Genomic DNA, 27,354 nt, shown 5'->3' with positions numbered 1-27,354 from the left:
GCTTAAAATTAAGACTAGCGTGTTGCTCGGGTTATTCCAGTCTGAATTCAGATGGCAAATGTCTTCCACTCTGCCCAGTTTAGGCAGTTTTGTGGTTCCTTCAATTACCCCTTACCTTGCCAGCCTCTTTGAAACCCAACTGCACCTTCACTTCCTCCTTTTCATCCTGTTGGAGTGAATCGATCTTGGCACTTTTGCTCTCATGCTGCTTTGCTGTTCAGGTGTTCCTTTTCATCTTTTCTCACGGAGCAACATGAAGGTCTGAGAGAATATAAACAGTGCTGAATAGAAGAGGAGAGGAGGCTTCTGGCACAGCAAACATCTGGTATTTGCATTTACTATGCTGCATAATAATGAGGGTGCGGAATAAGTAGTAGGAATACTTAACAGGAATTTGAGCGCGTTTATAAAATCTGACGTTTAAAAATCTGAATAGGCAAGTTCTCAGTGTTGCCTCTTGATAGACAGAAGTTGGTTTTTACATCTTTGCTTTAATTTGCCCTTTGAAGTATTTTCTAAAAATCTTTTTCCATTGCAGGATTTATGTAGAATAAACGCTAAAAAAGAAAGAATAAATATCTGTTTCTCTTTATCCTTAAGCTATGGTTGCTTTTTTTCTCCTCTGGACTCTAAAGGTTTATATCCCTCCTTTTGATATCTTACTACAATTATCGGTACATTTCATTTCATGGTAGGTCTACAAGTTTTGTTTCTCTATAGACTAAAAGTTTTCTCCAATCTTCTCTGCAGAATAGCTCAGGAACATGTTTCTGAGTGATGGCTATCATGTACAGTTGGACATTAGTGGATGGGAAAAGTCAGTCAGAAGTCTAAGAAAAAAAAGTCAACCAAAGAACATCAACGAGGGCCAGCAATACTGAAACGGGTGCCTGAGAAGAGTCCCGATGTTCTTGGTGAGCACAAGGCATTAATGTCTTTTGATGCGCTAGCCTGTCGTAGGAAGCTGAGTGGCCCCGCCCGGCTGCCTAACAACCTCCATAAAGAACCGGTTCCCCGGCTCAGAGTGCTGATCTCATAAAATCTATTTACGGCGCGTACGGTGACACTTTAATTCTGGTATCTCTCACCTTCCTGCTGTCTGTTTCCATCTTTGCCACACACAGCTTCACATACTGTCACAGTGGAACATATTTATCATCTGCTCCGTGTGGCAACGCCGTTGCCCTGCTCCTCGGGGCTCGGAGTAATAAGTAGCCGCACTCTGTTTGCATAGTCAACGTTCTTCACGTCCGTCTGTCCCCTCAGTCCGTCTCCGTCCTCTTTCTCTGTATGCGTGCTTAATCTGCCACCTTACACCAGTCGTCTTTTCTTATTATTCATCTCTATCTTTCCCTCTGTTCTGTTCTTCGCTTCCCTTAGTCGGCAAAAAGTCACACACTGCATGTTATCGTCTCTCTTTCTCTAATCTAAACACACCTCTCTGACCCAGTTCTTGTCCTAACAATCTTTTTCCTGCTCTCTTTCTGCCTCCTCACCATCTCAGATTTGCTTCCCTTAATTTTGTCCCTTTTTCCTCACACTTTCTTCTAGTCTCAGTCGCAACAGTCGGAAATTGACCGGCTGATTCTAAATTTGAATGGTTTCTCATTAAAGAAGACATAAAAACAGTCTTCAAAATATGTTTTGAGCATCATCAATTATTTTACACCAGAAGCAGAAATGCTGTGTCACACCATGTGAGAGAGCCTCCAAATCATTTACTATAACAAAGGCAAAGACAATACAGAGCTGAGATTCGAAGCCGACTTCTACAGCTTATGTCTGTAGTGTGCATCTAGAGAAAATACTCTGAAATATGCAAAAAAGAAACAAATTTGAAATCCATCCTCTTCAATTTCTAACAGAGGTTTAAAGTAGTAAAGAAAATAATAATGAGCAACCTCGTTCTCGGTCTTCCTCTTATGTCACTCTCTCAAATCCTGAAGGATCTGCACCAATGTCTCAAAATGCAGTGAAAAATACTGTTTCCTTGTAAATAGCGTCTTCCACCTTAGTTCATCCTCTGATATCACTTAAGACACATCGCTAAGATTGTAGATAACCTCTTTTCTTCAGGAACAACTAGGTTTATCATAACAATTTTTGCTGGATGATAAATGGTCCCAGAAATGTTTGTGATAAACGATAATATCGTTGTTTTGAGATCATTTTCAAGTAGCATATCATCACCTTCCTAAAATAATGGCCTATTTTTTATTTTATTGTATTTTTTTGCTTAAAGTAATTTTGGAAGAAAAAAAAACACTTTATGAAAAAAATGTATTAGGCCATTATTTTAGGAAGGCGACAATGTTGATAATGGTATTATAATTCAAGCTTGCCCTCTGAAAGACCAATAAACTCTTAATTTCACAAGAGTGGAACCGGATGATGCTCAAAATAAAAGACAAAAACATTAAACAAAAACCAAACATTTTATCATAAATTAAATAAATTATGAAGTCTCTGCAAACAAAATTATTACTCTTCAAAAGCTATTAATCGTTGGCGTGGAAATAATCGAGCTCATTTTAATTTATGATGCGATTAATTGCTTATTGTGACAGGCTTAGCATCAGTACCTCTAATAGACCGTTTTTGTCATTTGAACCTGGCTGTGTCTCGTACGACACGAACTAGATGCGGTTTCTGACATCCCGACTGGCCGGTCAACGGTCGGCTTTCTTGTCAGCGCATCTCTAATTCGTACGCTGGTTCTCTCCTTTCACCCGGTGCCGTGTTTTCACTCTTCTCCTGCCCTCGCTTTCTCCTCTCTTATCCTCCACATGGTCTTCCTTTTCTGATATTACACAGCATTGACTCCATCTTCTGTTTTTATTTCCCCTCGCTTGTCTTCTTGCCTGTCTCTTTAATTCACTTTCCCAAGTGCCCTTGACAGATCATTCAATCAGCTGCTACTGGTATTAGGGCGAATCCTTTTGCTGATCCAGTTTGGGATTTGCTTTATTTCCTCCCACCGTTACCTCTGCCGTTGTTATGTGCCAGAGCAGCGGTTCGACAGCTGCTGGGGTCGGATTAGTACACCCAGATCAAATCTGTGCCTGTTTTTGTGTCTGTGCCTTTCGCACTGAATGCTCATGCCATCAAAAATCAGGTAGATGAAGTGCTTACAATGCTCAAGAATATGAACATTGATGGAGGGTTAAAGCTCAGACCGTCCTGGTGGATCAGGGTCACAGAACTGATACAAGCTTTCTTTTAAAACTGCATTGAAATCCAAAGAAACTTGACTGTTATTTCCTAACATACAAAAAATTGTTTATTTCCCAAAGCAAATAATGAGATCATTAAAGAAGAACTTTTTAAGAGAGAACATCTGTTAATGTTCATTGGATTTCACTCTGAATACATCAAACATGCATTGTGTTATTTTTGAAATTTCCAAAAGAGAAAAAGATTTTTTATTTTTTTTGTCTCTGCCAGCCTATTTCTCCACTTTGACTCTCATTTTAAGTAACCATTCAGTTTCTTGCTTATATGTTGCATCATACATTTGTATCATGTAGATTACACTTTAGTTGCTTAAGGAAAATAAATGAAAGCAGCAAGTTGTATGGTATTATTTGGTATTTCTAATCTAATTAATAATGATTGCGCCTCAGACAGTTTTACTCTTCATAATAAATGAACATGGATCCAGGATCCTTGGGTGTTCATAAGATTATAAGGTGAGCTCAAATTACAAGCCATTGGCAACATGGGAATGTGAATTAACATAACTAAGATCATGTTCGTGGGAATTAAGAGTACGATTTTTTTTTGCCTCCCTATAGCCTGTGCTTCACTTTCGTTTGCTAATGCTACCTGGCATTGCTTGATTTATACTTGAATTCAGTTCATTTATTAAAGGTGTTCCCTCTAGACCTGGACTTGAAAGCTTCACTTTTTGTGTGAAAATTGGCACCCGAGTTTAAAACATGTCGTCATCGTCGTCTTCTTCCTCTTCTAAGCCCCGTTGTTTCCAACTCATTTCCAGGCAATCTTTGACGCATTTGTGTAACAGCAATACATTATAATACAATGTTGCTAAAAACAAACTGTTTTGTTTTACAGTACATATTCAAATGTTATTGCAGTTCACAAAGTTATTCTCCATTTTTAAAACGTCATTATTTGATTTAATGACAAGGATTTATTTATATTAATTCCACCTCAGTTTCAAGAATATTGTCAGATGGATGTGGCATTCGGTGCATGAAACTGGGTACAATGTACAAGTTGTGTATTTTTATGAAGGAAGGCACTTGTTCAATCTCCCAGTATGATGCCACACAATGTGTTTGTAGAGAGATTTAACAGCAGCTGGGAGATAATGGACATTTCAGAATTACTCAGCATTTTTAAATATGTTCAGAGTAAAATTACAGCTTCACATCTCCCCATTGCCCCCGCCACTCATAATTGGTGCTTTCAAATATTTATTTAATATGCTTCCTTTTTTTGCTGTTCTGTTTGTATTCCATTTGAGTGCTTCATGGTCTCTTTATAACACCCACCCACAGTTCATGTGGGGCTGACCTGTTCCATCTGCCACCAAAGTGTTACCCTCTTACATTCTTATACCTCATAGTCACTGTGAATTGGAAAACTGTGCTTTAATAACAGTACTCAGTACAAAGCGGCTTTCTTTTTTCCCCCCTCCCTCTGTTTAGAGCAGCGGTGAACTTAAAAGCACACGGGGGTAAAAAAAAGAAGCCGAAAAAAAAAAAACAGTCATTTGTCTTGACAGTGCAGCCCATTTGTAGCCGGATGATCTGTATCTGTCAGCTTTCCTTATCATGACGGTTTGTTTGACCAGGCTCAAAAAGCCACTTCCAGCTCAGATACACGACGTTGTCAACAAAACACTCCGTCACCTGTCCTCATCCACCGTTTACACAGGAACCATTTTCTCTATCTGAGGCGCAGCAAATAGATTTCACCTTACCCAACACGTACAGGCAACATTAACCCTGTGCAATACTGACTGTTTTTTAATTTATTTTTATATTTATGTTTATATGTGATTAATGCAACGGGGTGTAGAGATGCTCCCCGTTGCATTAGACAATATTGGAGTCACGAAAACAGTGATACTAAGTCTAATGTGCTTCCACTTCCATGAAAAAGACTCAATTTATCTTTTCCTTCAAAGTATCTACTTTAAACTTCAGATGCACAATACACAGTTCTGTTTTTCACAAGAATCATAAACCCCATTCTCACAAAAAAAAGAAAAAGCTGTTACCAGACTATTTGCTACAACGAGGTGTGACAGAAGTGACAGATACTTATGAGATTGAGTCTCGCAAACAGCAGCTGATCTGAAGGTATTATCAGACGGTAATGCATATCACACAAACAGCAGGGAGGAACATTTATGTGCCACCTTCATGATCTTAACATTTGTTGATTTCCAACTGCTGTCTCTAATTGGCATCTGCAGCTGCTACTGTGAGAAACTTTGTCTTAATGAGCAGCAGGTTTCTAAAACGAGATCTGTCTTCCTCTCTTTGCTTTTCTTCCCCCTCCAGAGGCCCAATCCAGCGCCATGATGTTCGACTGCGTCTACCTGGAGCTCTCCGCCTCTTTGGAGCACGGCACGAACGAGCTGCTGGAGGCGGCGGTGCGGAGCGCGAGAGGGGACTGCGTGGGCCCCGGGTGGACGGACGGCGACCCGGCAGCGGGACGCCGGGAGAGCCTGACGAGTCGCGCCAAGCGCTTCCTGGCCGGGCTGGTGCCCCGCTCGTACGGGCGCGACCGGGAGCGCGGCCGCTACCGGGAAATGAGCCGCCACCGGGGCAGCAAGATCCTCCGGCAGAAGTCCCGGTCCTGCCATGACCTCAGCGCACTGTGACCCGCGAACACAGACGGGGACGAAAACACACTCCACATTAACACAAAAATATAACAAACTGAAAGACTTTTTTTTAGGAGGCGGGTGGGGGGTTTGTAAAAGACAAGAGCAAAACAGGTGAGTGGAAGAAATCGGATGATGTGCAAGAGGTTTGATTACAGGGTGAAACGCGGGATGACAAGGGCGAGAAAGATGAGAGGTGAATGATTACAGCAGACAGCCTCAGGTGGCGGTGAACCATCAGCGAAGGCAATTTTGGGACAAGCGGATGAGGAGGTGGGCTGCCTTTCAGCTCCAGGTTTCGGTGAATCAGCGATCGCTCATTACCTGAACGGATCGGGAGAAAGAAAATCAGCAGCAGAATCAAGGTGCCGACTTTAAAGCCTAATCAGGCCGATGGACGGATGAATGGAGTCACAAACACACACCCAGGTAGCACGCACCAATGTAGAGACTTATAGCATTTTATTATGTATACTTGTTAAAAACAATGTTTTATAGCATGCGTATTAACAGGAGCTAACCCTATAGGTTTTACAGTGCCCAGTTTCTTGACTTTACAGTACCTCAGTGGCCATTAGCAAATGCACAATCCCAGTAGTGTTTGAAACGATGCCAACCCAAAGGCAAGACTATTATTACACGTCCACACCATTTTTCTGTCCGCACTGCTGTTGAGGGTTTGTTTGTTACCAAACCACAGCAGCTACTGCAATCAGTGTGTTCATCTCAGACTTTTATATACCAGGTTAACACATCAGCACTCAAGCCATATTGTTGCTGAATGCACAGTGGGCAGCCAGCACAGCGAACCCTTTACCGCAAGACGCGAGGCAAACGATGAAAGAAAAGGCGACTGAGGCGAGACTCTTTGAACGACGCTGAGTCACGGACCACAGGGAGGCTCTTGGAGGATAAACACGAAAAACAAATCTACCTGTGGCTGTTTGATGTTCTCTATTTTATTGTTTTGTTTATTCTTTTTTTTAAAGTTATCTGTTGGAACTTCTAAATGTGACTGATTTCTTCAGGGGTTTAGATCCAGAGGACGCTCTGGGAACGTTGTTGAGATTTCTCCTGGAGCGTGCCGGCGTCACCGACACACACACACATCCCCGCTCGTTTGTCACCGTCCAATGAGCACTCTCATCCCCTCCACTGGGAATAAATACGGTTTGGTTTGACATCTTTATGAGTGTTTCTGTGATATTTTTTCAAAGGGCGCATCAGGAGGCGACAGCAGCCGTTTTGCCCAGGTGAAGGAATTAAACGCCGGGGCCTGTCAGATGACTCACTGGACCCCAAAGGACCCCACCACTTATTTAGGGCAGAGCAGCGAAAAGATGCAGTGTCAACACAATGTGGGCTGACTTTAAATTGTATACTGGTTCAGGAGGGGCGGAAATATGAATGAGTTTATCCCGACTTCAAGATAAGCAGTGAAATAAATGACCTATTTATTTGTGGAAAAGCAAGAAGTAGAAATTCCTTTATCTACTTTGGTGAGATTCTCCACTTTTTCCTTAAGACCCTGACCTTGAGCCTTTTAAATTCAGCTGATTTTTAAGCTTGAAGTTTTTCATAAAGTATTTATTTTAAAGTTACATGATAAGGAGCAAGTTTAAGTGTCCATAAGATATTGTTTATAAGTTCTAAAAAAAAAAAAAAGCTTTAACAAATTAATCTGATTGAAGCATACAACCATTGCTTTAAACCCCAGTACAGGTACTTAAACCAATTTAACACTTTGGTATGTCATAAACACAAACTTGCTAAGCTGGTGAACCTGTATTGTTTGTCTTGCTAGCTTAGCATCAGTTATTTGACTGAGCAGTTCAATTCCCTCCCTGCTTTACTCACCGTTTCTAACAGATATGGCTATATAACTCTGATATTGTAAAAATTTTAAAAAGCAGGGATCTATAAAGATGTTAGGGGTATTGGATAGTCGATGGCTTACTAGCTGAATGTCACTGCTAGCATTTGAACTCCAGCTAGTTTCATGTGAGCACAGGACCAACACAAAATCAGATTCCTGCCATTTTAAAACTACTTTTGGTATTGCAGACCATTTCTAAATATTAAAGCTGATCAGTAAAGTTTAAAAGTGGGGGGAAGGGTCCCTAATGTGATAACAATTAAGGCTGAGGAAGCTAGTAACAAAGTTCCTTAGTGACCTGCTATACCAGGTGGGACCCTAAGTTCACACATCATCCAAATCCCATCACAAAGACAATAATCTACAGATACTTACCTGCTGGTAATCTCTCAACAAAAGTTCAATTTGAAATATCTGAGGGAAGAGTCTGGATGAGTTTACTCTTTTTTTCTCTCTCTCTGAGAGCAGCTTTGAGACAAGATTTGTAGCAATCGCCACAGTTATTACTCACTTCACTGCACATATGATGTTTTCTTGTAAAATTTTCCTTATTTCGTTGGCTTTTTGTTGATGTGCGCTCTTGGCAAGAACCACAGTTCTGATCCATTTATTAATTGCTTTTTTTCCCTTCTCTCTCAAATGACGTTTTAATATAAAAGCATCAACTGAGGAGAAAAAGTATGACCAATAACATGAGATTTTTTTAACTTGACCAACACAATGGCATCAAAATACTTCACTGCAATAAAGGCTGGGAGCAACATAGTAATATTGCTTTGCTTGTGTGCCTTTTTTAGTACGACAGTCGAAAAGCTAGATGATAAAATAGAAGTACTCATGCAAGGCGAGAGAGATTGATGGTAGAGAGCTGAAGGGAAAGTGGATGAAGATGAGACCTCGTTCACATGGAAACAATTTTAGGTGTATCTGCAACAGTTTGTTTTTTTTGTCATTTAGGTGCATCCAGACAGATTTGGCATCTTGGGAGAGAAGCTTTTCATTTTGAAACTGGGTTCCAGAGTGGATAAAATTCAGAATGCTGGTTTTATGTTTCACTTTTACAAATAAACATGGTACCATTTGGTGTTTTTTTTTTTTATCAAAATCAAAATCATGAATGCTCTTAAAGGTCCGGCTGTGCCAGGATGTATTGATAAAACCTGTTCACAAACTCTTAAAATATCAATTATTAAAATTAAGTAATGCTACTCTACATCTTCCTAATCCCTCCAGAATTTTGTGATTCTTTTTGTGATTTTTTTTTTTTTGCAATACAATTCAAAGTGTTTGTGGTACTAATCTGGGAATATTTGTGATATTTACGATAAATGCGACTTTATTTCTCGCCACATAGATCCTGGACTATAATCTGACATCAATTAAGGCTGAGGCAGCTGTTTAGTAGAAAGAATTTTTTTGACAATTTTGACAGAAAATCTGAAATAAACTCTCAGCGTGAAAAAGTGCAGGGATTTGTTGATTTTGCGTGAATTTCCACAATAATTCTCAAGAACCTGGAGGGTCTGATTTATATAATTTGGCAGTAAACAAAAACTGCAACAATTTGATAAAATATTTAATTGATAAAATAATTTTTAAATATTTAAATTTAAGCACACTTAGCAGTGTTTAGTCTAGGATCTAGAGGGCCACATAAAAAGTTGTGGCGGGCCAGATTTGGCCCACGAGCCATGAGTTTGACACGTGATGTAGAGGAATCGCACAAGAAAACCTTTAAAGTCAACAGAGAAGTTCAGACTTCCTAGAAGTATCTCTACTTCACAAAACGACAGCAAAAAACCCCAAATTACTTTAAAGTTGTTTTGCTTCACACACTCCTCCCCCATTTTTCTTTGTCAAATACCTTGGAAAAATAATTATTCCGTTTAAGAGTTATGCATCACATCCTCACCGGGTGTTGTTTACTCATGAAGAGCTTTAGCTTATGTCTGCTCCACAGTCTGGATTTAAAGACAAATCACTCCTGTGATGTTTGGGGTATTACTTTTCTACCTTGGAGGAAACAACGCGCAGCAGCTAAAAATAACTTTGTAGCGTTTGTTTACCTGAAATGCCTCCAAAATTAAATTTATGTCTGATGGATTATTCATGGTTTAAGATCTGGATTTGCTGAAAGCTTGAAATTTTTTTTTTTTTTTTTTTTGCATAATCATCACTTAGGTTCAGAGCATGAAATGTGAGCTGCTGTTCTACTCACACTGGAGGGTTTTATTTATTCCCCTTCAAACGCAACATAAACACACCTAGTTTAGTTACCAAAAGAAACTAAATGTGTACATATTATTGTTAAAAAACAAAAAATCTGGCTACACATTTACTCCCTAGGTCTGTCATGAGAGCCCATCAGTCCTCTGGTTCTGGTGCTGGCGCGATCTGGAGTGGATGCGCTGAAGAACTCTTGAGAGGAAGTCAAACTGGCAAAGAAGCAGAGGGGTTGAAGGGAGGGAGCGAGTCAGACGGAGAGACGAAGGGGTTGGAAGAAAGCTTTGAGGAGTAATGGTTGCTTGGAGACCGTTGTCAAGGAGACAGTAAGTCCTTTGGCATCTGAAATGTCCTACATTTATGTTGATATTCAGAAGGAAGAGGGGGGTGTTTTTTTAGGTCCGATTTCACTTTTTAACCCCTCTCGGCTGTGAGGGGTGCGCGAGATTGTCGGCGATGAGGTCAAACGGAGGATGACTCCACGACCTAGAAGACTCTGCTGAAAGAGGGCGATATGGAGGTTGGGATAAAACAAAAGGTTTTCATCACACTTAAAACAGGTCAAAAAGAAGGGGGGAAAAAGCCATCAGATAACAGCAGCCATGTGACAGCCCCGCTGACGCCCACAGGAGGGGAAAGAGGAGGGAACGGAGGGGGGACGATATGACAGAATTTGTTTCCGTGACACCCTATCGGCGTCTCAAACTGTGACAGATATCCTCCCTCTTTGTGTTTCCCTGGCGCTGACTCATTCAGTGGGCATTTTCTGTGGTTCTTGGGCAAGAAAGAGCACTTCATGCAAGCACAGGGGGGTGGAGGCAGAGAGAGAGCTCAGAAGACTCAAAGCCACCCACTGAGTACCACTGGAAAGCCTGTTGAAGTTCCTCTTCGGCTTCCACCGAAGAAAGACTATTTTCGGTGAGCGCTGTGCATAGCTAATGAGTTGCATGTTGCTTTCCTTTGGGGAGGGGGAGGAGAGGCAGGGATGGAGGTATTACTGATGATGGAGGAGCAGAGTTGGTAAAGAAAGCAGACCTGGCTGACCCTGTAGGAGGGGGAGGGGGGACCCATCTGATTCTGCTTTCTGCTCATTGTGGCACACAATGAGCAGAAAGCATTGGGGACTTGAAAGCAGGGGACTTGAGTCCCCTGCTTTATATGAGCGCACAGTTACAGCAAACAAACAGCAAAGAGAAGCCTGAACCGTCGTCACTGAGGGGAGGGAAACGTGATTAAACTTGGGTTGGTGAAAGCTACGAGTTGGGATGAACAGTGAACAGGATGCAGCCTCATCAAATGTTGTGATCCTCATGCCGTTCTCCACTAATCTGGATTTTACAAAAGATGAAAAGTTGAAGGGATGGCCAGGGCTGCCAGAATAATAACAGAACCATCAGAAGATTAGTACTCATGTTGTAGAAGGCATGCAAGGCACGTATGAGAAGTAAAAAAATATATAAATGAAAAAATACATCCCAAGCTTTGAACATCCCTCAAAGTGAAGCTTAATCCATCATTCAAAACGTGGGACTGCAAACATACCAGGATGAGTATCACCACATAAACCTGAATGCCAGGCAGTGAGAGCGTTAAAGAAGAAACAAGCAACTCTGGAGGAGCTGCAGAGATCCCCGGGTTGGACAAATTGTCAGTAAAGATATTTAGACAGAAACTCAACTGTCTGGCATTTTAAAAAGAACGGCGAGAAGAAAGCCGTAAGAAACTTCACTTCTGCAGTTTTTAACGAGTCAGGTAGTCAGATGAGACCAAAACGGACGTAAGGCTTACAAAAGGCTAATGTTGCTGAAATTGCCTTGTTAAAGTCTAGACAACGAGGAATCTTTCAAATTATGGTTTACAACCACTTGGCATGGAGCATAAATTATTTGACAAAACAAAAAAAATGGGCAACAATGTCCATCCATATTTCCACTGCGATAAAAGCCTCCCACGAGAATCAGACAATAAGCAAGTAGACATATATTCATACCAACGCTTATTTGTAACAAGAATATTAACATTCTTTTAATGTTTAAAAATGTTCTTTAGTTTTTTTTTTTTTTTTGCACCAATGGGAATCAAGTATCACAGCCATTATTGATCCTGTATAGCTGATAAAAGTCTGAGGTGGTGGACAACCTCACCATACACGCACCTCTAGTGCCACCTACAGGTTACATCTCTTCTCGCACCGAGTTGTATATTAAAAATCTAAAATCAGCAAATGAGTCATAACATATATATATATATATTTATTTTTATCAACAAACAAATAATCACCGAACAATTTTACTAATCTGCGGCTTTTTATTCCAGAAGGTCGCTGAAAAGTTTCCGTTTCTTAGATTCTCCCGTCTGGATTTCCTGCCAGTGGGCTCTCCTGTGGACAAAGTGGGAGAGGCCGAACTTCGCCCAGACGTGACGAGAGAACTGATCGGACCTCAGCTTGCTTTCGCTGGGTACTGGAAGAGAAGGACGTTTAAAGAAAGTGAAGCAAAAAAAAAAAATACAACTGAAAGTGCTAAAAACATCAACGTTACCAAGCTCCTGCGCGATGCTTTGCCTCTGGCTGACCGAAGCGCTGTTCCACGCGGCTTCCAGGACTCGGCTTCCAAGCCTGGAGCAGGCCATCTGCACATACTGGCCCTGAGAGGAGGAACGGACATTCACATTTCTGAACTCCGCGAATAACCCAACACTAAATCCAGCGAACATATTGTACCTCCAGTCTCTTGAGGATCTTGCCCCTGCCTTTGTCACTGGATGTGGTGATGAGGGCCTGCAGGACGTGGCTGCCGGACGGGTCAGAGGCCATCGTGAGGATGTCGGCGGGGCTCAGGGTGCGCAGGCTGCTGAGGAGGTGAGAGCGCTCCTTAAACTTGGCCAGCGCTTGGACCAGCCGGGAACCGTGGTAGCAGATGGAAGTCAGCGGGACCTGAAAACGACAAAACAATCTGATGAGGCGCCGGGGAAAACAGGCGAGATCAAATGTGACACCTGAACTTCCTCAGAGAGTTGAAGCTACTGAAACAAAAGCGGGAGAAAGATCTTGGAGGAAAAAAAAAAAAAAAAGGTCTTCTTCAGATGAATGTTTTCATTTTTATCATTGTTCACAACAAAGAAACAACTATGTGGGCGTAGAGGTTAAATGAATTGTGGGAAAATAGACTTGAGTCTGTCAAAAAAACAACAATAAAGTTCTCAGTTACTAAAAGTGTTAAATGGAGTTCTAAAAGGTTCGTTACTGGCACCAATGTGTTTTCTTTCCTTTATTTTCATTTGTATTTGTATTTTTTCTTAATTGCCACAATTTTACATTGCTTGCAGATGGCAGAAATCGGTTTTGTTGTGAATACGATGCAACTCAAGAACTACATGTAATATTAGAAGATCTAAACAAGTTAGTTTAGTATTAAATGTATTACAAACCTCAGTAAAACAAAATATATTGACTTTTTTTAACGTAATGTTAACTGAACTTGTCAACTTCAACTGAACAACATTTAATAAATAGTGCTGAAATGTAAAAATAAAAAAACAAAACAAAAAAAAAAAAGACCAGCTATGTAAAGAGTTTGTGGTTTACCTCTTTCTGTGTGCTGCCCTCTGTTGCATCGGTCTGGTAATACATCTCATAAGTGAGCAAGGACATAAAGAGCGGCAGGCAGCAGACGTGTCGAGAGCCGGGCTCGGCGCAGTGGAAAGCCTGGAGGGAAACACGGCACAGAGCTGACATGATGATGGAGGAACTCCTCTGTGTTTGTAGCAGGACAAAACCTTTTGGGAGGCTCACGTTCAGAAGGCAGCGCATCATGTCGTCCTGCTTCTCTCCGCTTTGCGCGCAGCTTTCCGCCAGCTGGACGATCACGCCCATGTGACCCGCGGCCAAGACGGTCTCCACGCCCTGGACCAGCTCGTCGAACAGCTTCGGGAACTGAGGACGGGAAAGCCGTCAAGTAGCGAACTCTTCAGCCCCCGTGACTCCACCACAACAAAAACAAAACACCGCCTACCAGTTTATGCTCGGCCGAGGCGGCTGTCAGCCTCTGGACGGGGAAGTTGGCGATAGGATGGAGGGCGAGGTCAACCAAACTGCCCTTGAAGTGGTTCCTGTAAAGGTCGCGGAGAAGAGGTTTGTGGGAGAGCTGGATGACCGTCTCTATGAGGCGACTGGAGGCCTGGTCCTTCAGGAAGACCAGCAGCGGACTGTAGGGGACGAGATAAAAGGGCGTCCAACGTCATATCTCTGCTACAGCAACCCTTTACCGAGAAAAACCAAAACACCTCTGACCTGACTCCGGGCGCCGAGCTGCGGCTGGTCAGGTACTCCATGGTGCGCTTCAGGAGCTGCTTGCACAGTTTGGGTCGTTTTCTGTGACACACGGTCAGCATGGTCTGGAACACGGCGCTGGCAGCTCCGTCTGTAACGCTCACTGAAGAACAAACAAATGGAAGAACAATTACAACGGAGCCCCAACAGAATGCGCTCAGGTTAGCTTGTGTTTGTAACGTGACTGAAGAGCAGGAACATTTGTCCAAACTGTGAGTAAAACAATCTGTACGCATAATATTTAGCAGAAGACAGCGTCTTTGTGCCCTGACATTTCTTATTAGTACTTGCAGAGGCTTTACTGCCACCGACTGGAGGCTAATGGGAAGGCATGAAATCTGCTGCTGGCTATTTTACACAGTCGCTTAAAAAGAAATAGAAGAGTTGAGGTAAAAACACCGGCTGTACTTTATAAAATAGTTTCTCCGGACAGTAAGGATTTAGGTAAAGGAAGCTTAAACCTCTGCATGAGCATTAGCAAAGAGGTTTATTGACTTCAATCTGTTTTTCTTTTACTACTGAAATGAAATGGTTGTATTAATATTCATCCATTTAGTTTTTTTACTTTGGTTCTGCTGCTTTCAGGTCTCAACAGACATCGGGGTGAAAACCACGGGATTAAAATGGTTTCCTCACGTCTTTTGAATCTGATTAACATTTCCTTGCCTGCTTCTTTATGCCAAAGCAATCTGTTCATTACGTTTTAAAAATAAAAACACACGTTTCATAGTCGATATCAGATTTTCCAGTCCTCTGTGCTAAAATGTTCTCTTTGTGACGGGAGTACAAAGAAAGAATTGAGTCGTCTATAATCCGGTGAAAAGAAGAGAAAGAAAAAAAGAGGCGAGTGCAGAGATGGTGTGATGATGAAAGGCAGCTTACGATTAATATTTTCCATCAAGGTCTCGGTGAGGCTCTTCAGCTCGTACCAGAACGAGGTGGGAATCTCAAAGTCGGTCAGCTGGGGGGCCGCCCGGTGCTCTTTGGCACCTAATTTGAAGCAGAACATCAAACGAGAGACACGGACGTGAAGTCAGACGCCCTGACCATCACACATGCTGGAAAGGAACCAAAAAGCTTTATTTCGTTTCTGAAACAGGAACAGCAATAAAAATGTGGCCAGCTCTCTGTTTCTCTCTCAGAAAAACAAAAGAGTTTAAAACCTTCAGCAAGCAATTGCTGCAATTTGCATCAATACTCCCTCGCTATTTCAATTGGAAAACACACACACACACACACACACACACACACACACACACACACACACACACACACACACACACACACACACACACACACACACACACACACACACACACGCACACATTATACAGATGTAGTTGCTGTGAATGATGTCCACAGCCCAGGGACATCGTTACGTTTGGCAGGAATCAAACCAGCGGAGAGGAGTCGTTATTTGTTAGTCTGGGCATGAATGGGCACTCTGTGGAGAAAAACTTCTGGTCGGGTAATTGGCCCGGTGCAACTCATGCGAGAAACGGAGGAGCTTATAACTAGAGGGTACCTGGAGAACAGGGGAATTAAATGGAATTAAAGCCCTACTTTAAACGTCCAATTACTGCCTGCAAAGATGTGAGTGAGTGATTTGATTTAATTCAATCAACAAAGTCATGGTCTGCATAAACAAGATGCAGTATTCTGTGACACTTTTTTTTTTTTTAAATGTCCTTGGGCTTTTTCCGTTTGTTTTGTCCTCACCACAAATTGGAACGTCTCTGTTCAGGCTGCCTGCAGTGATTTTTAAAATCCAGCAGGTGTCACTGTTCAGCAACACACCAACATGGTCAACTAAGGATTCTCCCATGTGACAATTTGAGCCAATGGCTGATAAGCTGACTTTTAGCAATATTAAATATATGTTGTAACTATTTCCACACTTTGAAGAAAAAATAAATAAAACAAATTTATTCACTTGTGATTTTAACTGAATTCTTACTTAGCGGAAACACGGCAATTGCAAAATTGTGGGGGGTTTTTTTCCCTGTCACATTAGCAGAAGATCACCACCAGGTCACGCCGACAGCTGCACTCTTCAGTGTGGATGCTACTATGAAGCAAAGAAGACTTGAAGTTGACTATTTTCACTTCAGTAATGAAGTCAGGGTGGAATTCAAATTCAGCAGTAATCAATAATCTTCCATTAAAAAAGACTAATTCAGTTGAAAACCTCACATTTATTAGAATTTTATATTTATTTTGAAATGTTTCAAAGTGACCGCGCTCTCCACCAGTGGTGCTGTCAATGACAGAAATAATTAATGGCTGCTCAAAACTTAAAGGGTGGCAAAACCTTAATTATATTGTTATATATAATTACACTACAGCTTTTTAAAGAGACATCTGGAATTAGGAAAAGTCCGTTTTACCAGGGCAAAAAAAAAAAACAACACAAAAATCAAAAGCTTGAGAATCGGCCACATGCACCTGTCACTAAAACACGTCAAGGCGCCTCTGTGTGTTTACCTGGCTGGGCTTCGGTGCGAGGAGGTCCGACGCAGCCCGCCAGCACGTGTAAAAGTGTGCGGACCACGTGCGAACCGTGAACGTGTCTGATGACTTCTGAGACGCTGTCTTTCACCACCAGACTTAAGGACAACACCTGGCTCTCAAGCATCCCGGCGCTTTCGTCCTCCTCCTCCTCTTCTTCTTCTTTGGACGGATACTTCTGAGAGAACTCTACAGCAGAACAATCAGGACATGTAAACCTAAACATTTATTTCTTTGTTTAAGGCTTTTTATTTGTGGAATAAGAAATACAAAAATGCTATCATCACACATGAACAAAATTTTTACCTATATGTTGCCACTTTTCTGACTTAGACCCTACTATGCTTTTGTTTACAACAATAACAATTAAAGTCTTCATACAACTCAGAAGAATTAAGCAAATAATCATATATTTCACACTTACCCTCCCACCTGCACACCTGTCTGAGCGCGCTCTCTACGACGTGGCCTCCACAGCGGTCGCACGAGACCTCCTTAAACCCCGCCCCCGACTCTCCGCCCAGTTCGGCCAGGACTTCCCCCACCTGGTCCGGGCTGGACAGCGGGAGCAGCCGCTGCAGGGTGATGCTTCCCGTCCGGTCGGTGGCCACCAGGCCGGCTTTACCTTTCACCTCGGCGAGGACGTTCCCCACAAACATCTCTGTCAAATGTATTGCAAATATATTTATTCGAAACGCACAGCAATGCCAGTGAGAATTTACACAAGGAATGACCATGAGGTCAGTTTGGTGTCTTACCCATATAAGATTATTTTATACATGCAACTTATATTTAATAGATACACTGGCTCTAAACCTGGTCAATTCCATGTTTATTAGGGTGGGGGGAAAAAAACATAACTTTTTCCACATTTAACCTAACACAGCTAAACTGGTGCCATAAAGCTTGTTCAAAACCTAAAAACTGACATTTTTTATATAAACTTTTTTCAGTTTAAAAATGAAAAACCAAATTTAAGCAGAAAATACAGATTTGAAACTGAAAAAAAAAGTTCAAAACTATTTTTTCAGATTCAAATCTTTATTTTCAGTTTTAATTATTTTTCAGTATCAAAGTTAAAAATATATATTTATATGTGTGTGTGTGTGTATATATATAATTTCTTTATTCTTTTTTTAGTTTCAAAATAATTTTCAAGTTTCAAAACTTTTTTCAGTTTGATTTTTTTAAAAAACTTTATGGCCCCAATGTAGGTCTTTAGTCCATATAAATGTACAACTTGCATGGACAACAAACAAATTCTGAGCCAATCATGTGTCAGCGTTAGGCCTCAGTTTTCCTACTGCTATCCTCATCTCTTTCTGGATTTAATTTCTTAAAAAGAGGAGGGAAAACACAATCATCTCAGATCCTCAGGGACTTGCGCTGAATATGTTCAATGTTCATGAGGTAAGAAATAAAAGCTAAATCCTAACCTCTGTGGCTTAAATGAGGACAAATAAAGCAGCTGAGTGAAGGACAAAGATATGGAAATGTTTTCTTCATATGAACAACTGATGTAATGTTACACAGAAAAGTCACAGTATCTGATCTTTAGTTGCAATTCTAACTTTTAATCTTCAGTTCCCCCGAAGAGAAGGAAATCCATCTCACCTCTCTCCTCATCTTCTTCAAAGCCTTCACTCAGTCGTTCCCCAACGCGGCGGAAGTAGCCAACACTCAGAGCATCCAGTCGCTTCCTGCCACCGTCTCCCTTTGGTTTTTGTCCCTCTTTTCCTTCTTCACCTCTGTTCTTTTCCTTCTTCCATTCTGCTCTTCCTCCATCTTCAGCAGGGTGCCTCCTCTTCCTTGCACCTCCTTTCTGTAGCTTTTCTCCGTCTTTAGCCAGCATGTTTGGGATCTCAACACACGGCAAAGTCCAGTTCTCTGGTAGAAATGAGATAAAGAAGCATTAGCTGACTTTATTCAATATCTTTTCAACGTTTAAAGTGGGAAAAGTTCTCATAAATATGAGGCAAAAATTAGGCGTTATAGCTGGAGGAAGCCTTAACTAAGGAAGTAATAGTGATTTTAGCTACTATAAAAATCCACCTTCAATGTATTTTCTGCTTTTACTGAATGCACGCCGAATTTATCGTCGATTAATAAATATTAATGCTTCCTCTGAACTAGCAATTTATTTCAAGTTCATTATAAGACTGATTAAATTTCTATTAAAAAAACATAAGAGTACGGCTGAAAAAAACAAACAGCACTTTGACCCGTTCTTGCTAACCTGCTGCAACAAAACCGAAAAAGAGCGACAGCGAGATTTCTGTCAGTGAAAAGAATAATATATTTTCTTCTACAAAATGAACATTTTATTTGAAGAAAACTACAAAATGACAACTCACGTGTGAGACCAAAGAAGCGTCCTTCTTCCTCTTCTTCTGTAAAGTTCCTGTTTGTGCACCTGAAAAGTAGCCTAGAGATGCAATACTGCCACCTACAGGACTGGAGTAATGGCTCGTGTATAGAAGCTAAACAATTATATAAAAAGCCATTATTTTCCATCGATGTCATTTTGAATCACTTAATCGTGACAAAAAATTTATAATTTAGGAGCTTTCCCCAACAGTTAAATGATACAATTTCTTTCTTTCTTCTTCTTCTTCTGTTTCAATGTCAACTCTTTCTATGCTAACATATGTATTTAAAAGTGACATATGAAGTTGCACTCAAGATTCCCACCTGGTCATGTGACATATATTAAATCCTGGGTGGTTATTTGTTCCAAATTCAGAGACCAGAGCTCAAAAACAACAACTTCAGCAAAAAAACAAAAAAAAAAGAGGGTCAGAAAGGTCAGAGGCTTTTAAAAACAAACATGTTGAAAGAATCTCATGATGATTTTAAGACAAGTTAGTGGATTTTCCCCCCCTTTTAATCCCAAAGAAGCTGAGCTGAGAGTCAAATGCTGTGATTTTTGTAAAAGAAAGTTTTGTGCAAGAAAATATATATTTTTTAAAAAGTACAATCACACTTTGAGTCTAGTTAACACCACCAGGGGGCAGTGTAGTAACTATGTTGGTCTATTGCTTCCTCTTAATCAGTGACTCCTCTTCATCCTGTCCTGACAAGACAGGAAAATGAGATGTGGACATGAATGCAAATGTAAGTGATTCAGTCAGTCAACCGATCAATCACACACTCTATCCAGATCAAAAAATGCAGAGGAAGAAAAAGGAAGAGCAAAGACCACTGGCTCAGCTTTTAACCCCGCATGTGATCCCATCACGCGTTTGATATCAAACAGCTTGCACTTTCATTAGCAGCAGAAAAATGTGATGGGTGTGCCGCTGGGTTCAATTTCAGTACAAAGCAAGCTGCTTTCTCAACTTACTTATTTACACCAAGCGGATTAGTGAAAAACAGACTTGTTAACATTCTATGTGTTCATTATGTTTCCTTTGGTTTAGTTTCTTTTGGTCATTTCTGTTGTTTTGGCAGAGTGGTTCTGAAGAGACATGGTCTTACTTTACTACAGCCTGTTTCTCCCCCCCTCTGTGAAATTAAGCTTAAAAGCATGTTTGAGACAATGACGCAATAAAACAAGCAGGGGCAGCAGATCATGGAGGCCCCCTGCCACACTGCTAAATGACGGCATTTTTCACAACTTGCTTCCACGGATTAGTGACGTACGGTGTCCTTCCTTACTTACAGTTGATCTATGGGTGTAAGGTTCGATGAATCACAAGTAAGGCAATACAAGATGTTGAAATTTATAATGGAAATTTAAACAAAAGGAAAAATGTTGTGACAGAGCAGGAATTTCTGAATAGCTCTGACGATGTTTGTGAAAAAAATGACAACGAATCCTCAGCTTTCATTGCTTTCTCTTCTTTAATCCTTTAGTAACAACCTCGCAGGCCAAAACGCACATAGATACTGATCTGAACATCATAAACACTTTTTATGCCTTGTGGAAGAATTCGTGCCCCTTGAACTTTTCCACAGTTTGCCATGTTCAACGTATTTCAGAGGCCGTTTATGTCATGGGTCGACACGAAACGGGGCATATTGGCTAACCGAAGAGGAAATGATTCATGGTTTTGAATAATTCTCACAAATAAAAACTCTTTGACCCATGACACAACATTAAAACATTGTTTTTAGGAGCCTTTACTCTGATACCCCTTAATAAAATCCAGGACAACTAAGTGCCTTGTAAAGACGGACCGCCGCCGATGATTGAAGGGTTGCACAATTTTGTAACACAACTAACTATGTTACTTATAATGCAGAACAATTTTAATTCGAGCCTGTAGAAAGGTATGAATACTTTTCCAAATGCCAAGTTTAGCAGAACAGGAATATGTGGAAAATCAGCCGTGTCTCACTGGTTTAGAAAAACACAACCAGCTGGGTCAGACCGGACCGAACTACAGGAGATAACTGAACATTTGATCTACCAAAGCAATGTCAGAAAGAAGATGACTGCCTCTGTATTAATAATGTATTTTGATAACAAGGTGCTTCAAAGGAGTGTCTATTTTAGGACACCCAACACTTGTATCAGTGATAGAGCATGGAAGTAACAAATTGCGTTCCTCTACTCTGACGTCATTCTAGGTATTTAACTAATATCTGAACGTTAGAGTATTGCCTTTTCCAGGCTGGGGCTGAAACTTTAACATTACCCTCAATTTTCTGTTTAGAAAAATGCTGTTTATATCAATCGTGACTCAAAAGAAATTTGACTTTGTGATTTGACGCCTTGAAATCACAACAATGATCTTTCCATCCTGCCGTTTGCAGGTGTTCTTAGGAGCGTTGGACTTTTCTCAGGAGAAAAACTGAAGCTGGTCAGAGTTGATGGTAGGATGTTACTTTAAATTAAAGGCAATCCAGGAAGAAACTTTGTTGTTGTCGAGGATTCTTAGTCAGATTGGACAAAAGCATGATCAAGATTTGATCTAAGCAATTAAAGAAACCTTTTGGGGTAGATCTCTTCATATCTAGATGCTAAAATTCCTCTGTGCAATTTCAGCATCTAGATATATGGAAATCATCTCAAAATGTAAACTGGAGGTGTAATTTCAGCTTTTTATTGTAAAACATTGATTTAGAAGTAAGCTTACAAAAAGACACAAAGTGTTTTGGATAATTGTTCACACTTGTAAACACCATGTGTTACTCTCAGCCAGCTTCAGTCTGCCAGCTATAAACTACACTGCTGTCTATAGCTACAATTTAGCAAAATGTAAACAAAAGGTGCTGTGGGCATAAAAACCTTTGCTTAGTTCTCTGCATATCACAACACTCTTTTGTTTTCTCTGGTTCCATCTGAGGTAAACTGACAGAAAGGGATCTCGATTCAACTAATCAACCAAAACTTATTCAGTTAAAAAAAAAAGTCTTTAAAGAAACCAAAAGGACAAACACTTCTTTTTTTATTATGCACGCGCCTCAAAAACTATGTGATTTCAATTTTCTTTCATCCACTCTCTCTCTCTCTCGTGTGGGACCAAATCGCCAAGTAGAGAACATCAACCCAAACTGAGGCGGAAACACTTGATCAGAAACTGTCCTTTTTTTAACCTCATCTCGCTCTCATGACTTAGTTCACGTTGCTATGGGCTAGAATCTCTGTCAGGATGGGTGTGTGTGGGGCAGCAATGCAACGCACAGGAAGTCAGCTGCTGCTGAGCCCATGGCCAAGAGGGTGGATGCGAGAAACATGAGAAAGCAAGGCGAGAAAGAGGTGCAAGAGAGGAACTACAGAACAAAACAAAAGCCTCAGTTCCATCGTGTCTTCGCATGGCGGCATCAGATGTGAGCGTGTATCTATAGCGTACAAGGCGATAAAGAAAGTCACGCCGCTGAGGTCGAATTAGAGCTATTTGTCTTTGCTTGTCTGGATGTTTGCATGTTTTATGGAGCCGACGTCAACGCCTCAAGCAGCAGCAGTGCATATTTTGAGACGGCCGAAGTTGAGATAAAGTTCCCTCGAGGAGCTTTAAACATAAAAACCATTTATAACCTTGTGCCTTGAAAAAGTATTTGGACCTCTTGAACTTTTTCCACACTCCTGCATTCGAACCACAAGCTTTGTTGTTTATTTGGTGACGGGTTGGTGGAGGGATGGATTTTATGTGACAAACCAAACCAAAGTCGTATTTTCGCAAACGGCGTTCATTTGGATTCACTCTCTTTATTCTGATGCCCTGAAATGAGATCAAATGTGTCTGATTGAGTTGGTAGTAAACTGCTACCCTAATTACATAGTGACTAAGTCTCTATAAATAGAGCTTTTCTATGAAATCCTCAGAGGTTTAATATAAATTGATAGTAAAGAACCAATCATCAATAAAAGCAAAGAACACAACAGACAATATGACTAAAGTTTTAGAGAGGCTTAAGGCAGGGTTAGATTTTAAGACCCTAAGCTTTGAAACTCTCACACAGCTCCATCTAAAATTGAAAGAGTAAAGGTTCAGCTGCAAACCTAATGTGTCAAACCCGAGGCCCGGGGGCCAAATCCGGCCCACCATATTTTTTTATGTGGCCCTCTAGATTTCAGCGGGATGGATAAATAGAACCGTCAAGACAACATCCATCCATCCATCCATCCATCCATCCATCCATCCATCCATCCATCCATCCATCCATCCATCCATCCATCCATCCTTCCTTCCTTCCTTCCTTCCTTCCTTCCTTCCTTCCTTCCTTCCTTCCTTCCTTCCTTCCTTCCTTCCTTCCTTCCTTCCTTCCTTCCTTCCTTCCTTCCTTCCTTCCTTCCTTCCTTCCTTCCTTCCTTCCTTCCTTCCTTCCTTCCTTCCTTCCCTTCCTTCCTTCCTTCCTTCCTTCCTTCCTTCCTTCCTTCCTTCCTTCCTTCCTTCCTTCCTTCCTTCCTTCCTTCCTTCCTTCCTTCCTTCCTTCCTTCCTTCCTTCCTTCCTTCCTTCCTTCCTTCCTTCCTTCCTTCCTTCCTTCCTTCCTTCCTTCCTTCTTCCTTCCTTCCTTCCTTCCTTCCTTCCTTCCTTCCTTCCTTCCTTCCTTCCTTCCTTCCTTCCTTTCTTCCTTCCTTCCTCCTTCCTTCCTTCCTTCCTCCTTCCTTCCTGCCTTCCTTCCTTCCTTCCTTCCTCCCTTCCTTCCTTCCTTCCTTCCTTCCTTCCTTCCTTCCTTCCTTCCTTCCTTCCTTCCTTCCTTCCTTCCTTCCTTCCTTCCTTCCTTCCTTCCTTCCTTCCTTCCTTCCTTCCTTCCTTCCTTCCTTCCTTCCTTCCTTCCTTCCTTCCTTCCTTCCTTCCTTCCTTCCTTCCTTCCTTCCTGTGCCTATCTCCACCCTGGACAGGTCGCCAGTGTGTCGCACTGTCAAGACAACAGTATGCTCAAATATTACTTTATCAATCAAATCAAAGTGGTTTTTATATACTTACTTCCAGATTACATCAGTTAGTCCCTCCAGTTTCTTGAGAGTCTTTGTGGAAATTTACCCAAAATCAACAAACTCCCACACCTTTTTTGCACTAACGCTTGATGCTTCCTGACTTGTACTAAACAGCTGACTCAGACTTAATTGGCGACTTGCAGCGGTAACTGTAATAAAATATACTTGTACTGGTGGTGGAGGGTTGAGTGCAAATGCATGTCAAACTTTTTAACCGACTGTGGTTTTCTTAGCTTTTCAGAAAACAACAACAAAAAACACCAAACAAACAAAAACACATTTTTATTAATGGAACAACTTTATGCAAAAACGTAGTAGTTTTTAATCACAAACACAGGGCGTTGCGAGCGGATAACCTTGTCCTAGATAAATCATTTGCACACCCGCAAAGCTCCCCTTGGCTTCCTCTGTTTGTGTTCGTCTCTGTAGCAACAGCAGCGGCAGCAGCGCATGAATCAGTTTGTGTAAAGTAAGCCATGAATGAATGCTGCAATCGACAAAACTGAGCAGATGCATACACATATTTCCTCACACTACTGTAATCATCCACAGCTCTTGACGTCACAGCAGTGAATCATATAAAAGTCGATAGGAAAATCAAAGATGGCACGCCCAATTAAAATTATAGGAATGTTCTTTTAGAAACAACAAAAAGCAGTTCAAATAGTGCCTTCACTTCAAGTAAGAATGATTCTTTTTGTCCCAAAGCTAGCCAGCTGGTTAGTAGTGAATATTAAGCTCATACATCTCTACTTAAAATTGCCTAAATTTTGCAAACGTGCAATTGGTAAATTAGAATAATGCCTTTTTGTTTGCTTTGTCACATCTTAAGCTTTGATAAAAAAATAAGGCTGATTTCCATGAGCCTTTGTGCAAATAAAGAAATAATCAGCTGTTTCACTTTTAGCATTCAAAGGTAAGTTTGGTTTTGAGGTGAGCATTTATAATTTAGAGATTTATCAAAAATAGTACATGTCACAAACATTCTTAATGAAGCTTGTTCAATATATCTTCTGGTAAAAGCAAAAAAACAAAAACAAAAAACAAACCCTCCCAAAATCAATAAATTAATCTATAATTGTACTTTCTGCAGTTTTACATAACAAAGTTCATCTTGAACATTATCTTTATAGTTAATATGGTTAATATGAACAGAATGACTACATTGGACTTCTCCATCCATCCATCCATCCATCCATCCATCCACCCATCCATCCATCCATCCATCCATCCATCCATCCATCCATCCATCCATCCATCCATCCATCCATCCATCCATCCATCCATCCATCCATCCATCCATCCATCCATCCATCCATCCATCCATCCATCCATCCATCCATCCATCCATCCATCCATCCAATTTTACATTTCCAACACACTGTGTAAATGTTACACTACATTGCAGTGGTTTTAACGTCCAGCCATCTTTAATCCCAACATTTTCCAGTGTCTGAGGTGAACAACAGCTAAATCACCCAGTTCTAAAGTCTGGCTCCTTATTGCTCAGAGAACAGACTTTAAAAATACTTCTGTTAGTTTATAAATTACTGAACAGGTCAGCACCAAAATGCATTAAAGATCTTCTGTTCTTGTATCAACCTGCCGTGCCTCTCGGGTCACATGAACACTGAGTTTCTTTAAATCAGGGCTAAAATCCCCACCTGTTTAAATTTGCTTTTGAGCCATAATAACTGAAACATTGACCAACATATTTGATGTGTATCAATTGGTACTTGACGAAATGCAATGTCTGTCACTGATGTTCACTGCATGATGTGGTTATGATGTTTTTATGTTTCCATTGAACTGCCTTGTTGCTGAGATGTACTATACAAATAAACTTGATTGATTGATTGATTAAAGCCCCAGGAGTCGATTGTAGAGTTAGGTAACAGTGTTCCTAACTCTACTATTATCACACAGCGTGATGCCAAGATAAACACGTAAAGCGAATCTGTTCTTGTAAAATGACTTTCCTCCTGTCAAGCAGCGTGTCGGACTAAGGTGGGAGTCAGCAGACATCCAGGAATGAATTGCCTAAGTCACTACAGTTCACATGATGTCATGATGTGATTTAGAAAAACACAAACGTTCTGCTGAGCTTTCTGACAAAGACTCACCCTGATTGTCTGATGTAAGTTTCCAATCCTTGTTTAGGAAGTTTTCCAATATTTCCATCAATGTTTTGTTCCAGGGTTGGTTGTCAAATCATCACATTATGTGGTGGAGTAAAGATTTGGTTGATACCACAGAGGACAGTACTTTATTTGGTACATAATAACCTGTTATTATTGTACAAGAGCTCACAGTTTTAGTTATTTAATGTCAAATTCAAGTTCAAAAGCACTTTATTGAAATGTTGTTGTAGCTCATCTTAAGTCAAGGTTCTTCAATGGGTTGCATTTAATGCAAGAATATTTACTTAAAAAAAATATTTTAGCTAAGTTAGCTAAGTTTGGCCAGTGAATTTTCATTTTGTTTTTCAGTTTTTACCGAGACAAAATATAAGTTCAGATTGCTAAAAGAAAACAATCAGGAAAGGCCCTTTAGCAGTGAAGCTCCAGTTTCAGATCAAATATCAGCTTAAGCTAACCGGCTGTGATGTGCAGCCAACCCCGATAAGATGCCGCCCTGGGCAGTGAGCCACCTAGCTCATATCAAAAACCCACCAACTTTAAATAGATTAAGGGTCACGATGGGATTTTGCTTGGAAGTTTTCTGTTGGCTAATAAAATAGAGGAGAAATGAAAGGGGAAGTTGCTCTTTTTTCCTTCTCTTTTTCTTTTGTAATCAAGTGATTCCCCCAAAATAGAAGGTAGTGCTGAATTTTGGTTTCTAAAGGTCAACTGGTCACACAAATCAGAAGGTTTTATTTGATCCGGATAAAGCACCTTATCTGCTCGTTCTCCAGTTTTCCCTCTGCTTTATTATAAAGTTATTGCATAATCCTGTCGATTTCACACACTAACACATATTAGCACATACGTGTACGCGCTCGTGCTACTCATCGCTCACCACGAGCGCACACTTGCCCTCTTTGACGCACCGCTTACCAAATCCTGCTTACTGGACCGGGACCTCCCGGCCCGGGGTGGGGTGACTTCCACTGCACCTCAGGGTGGGGTGACTTCCACTGCACCTCAGGGTGGGGCTCAGCATTGAGGCA

At 41.0% G+C, this 27,354-nt stretch overlaps 2 protein-coding genes across 3 annotated transcripts in view; one reads left to right on the top strand and one right to left on the bottom strand.

Moving 5' to 3' along the window:
- Positions 1 to 7,049, top strand: part of rem2 (RAS (RAD and GEM)-like GTP binding 2) — a 52,981-nt gene extending 45,932 nt beyond the window's left edge. The window contains exon 5 of the mRNA XM_008433001.3: positions 5,535 to 7,049. Coding sequence (XP_008431223.2) covers positions 5,535 to 5,857 — 323 coding nt within the window. The 3' untranslated portion in view covers positions 5,858 to 7,049. The remainder of the gene's footprint in view (positions 1 to 5,534) is intronic.
- A 5,147-nt stretch (positions 7,050 to 12,196) lies between these two features.
- nop9 (NOP9 nucleolar protein) lies at positions 12,197 to 27,260 on the bottom strand. 2 transcript variants are annotated; one of them, XM_008433003.3, is made up of 13 exons: positions 27,242 to 27,260; positions 19,152 to 19,210; positions 18,412 to 18,684; positions 17,222 to 17,458; positions 16,774 to 16,986; positions 15,172 to 15,279; positions 14,251 to 14,392; positions 13,973 to 14,165; positions 13,753 to 13,893; positions 13,546 to 13,665; positions 12,682 to 12,894; positions 12,500 to 12,605; positions 12,197 to 12,421 (listed from the first exon to the last, which is right to left on the bottom strand). In XM_008433003.3, exons 3-13 carry the CDS (start codon positions 18,647 to 18,649, stop codon positions 12,267 to 12,269), a joined length of 1,866 nt encoding a protein of 621 aa, XP_008431225.2. In that variant the 5' UTR covers positions 18,650 to 18,684; positions 19,152 to 19,210; positions 27,242 to 27,260; the 3' UTR covers positions 12,197 to 12,266. The 2 variants fall into 2 exon arrangements, with proteins under 2 accessions (XP_008431225.2, XP_017165295.2); XM_017309806.2 differs by lacking the exons at positions 19,152 to 19,210; positions 27,242 to 27,260 and adding an exon at positions 19,034 to 19,145.
- Between the last annotated feature and the right edge of the window lie 94 nt (positions 27,261 to 27,354).

This window comes from Poecilia reticulata, chromosome 17, assembly GCF_904066995.2.
Source record: "Poecilia reticulata chromosome 17, P_reticulata-male-v2, whole genome shotgun sequence".
Classification (NCBI taxonomy): domain Eukaryota; kingdom Metazoa; phylum Chordata; class Actinopteri; order Cyprinodontiformes; family Poeciliidae; genus Poecilia; species Poecilia reticulata.
Note: the sequence above shows the minus strand (reverse complement) of the source record. Positions and strands in the feature narration are given on the sequence as shown.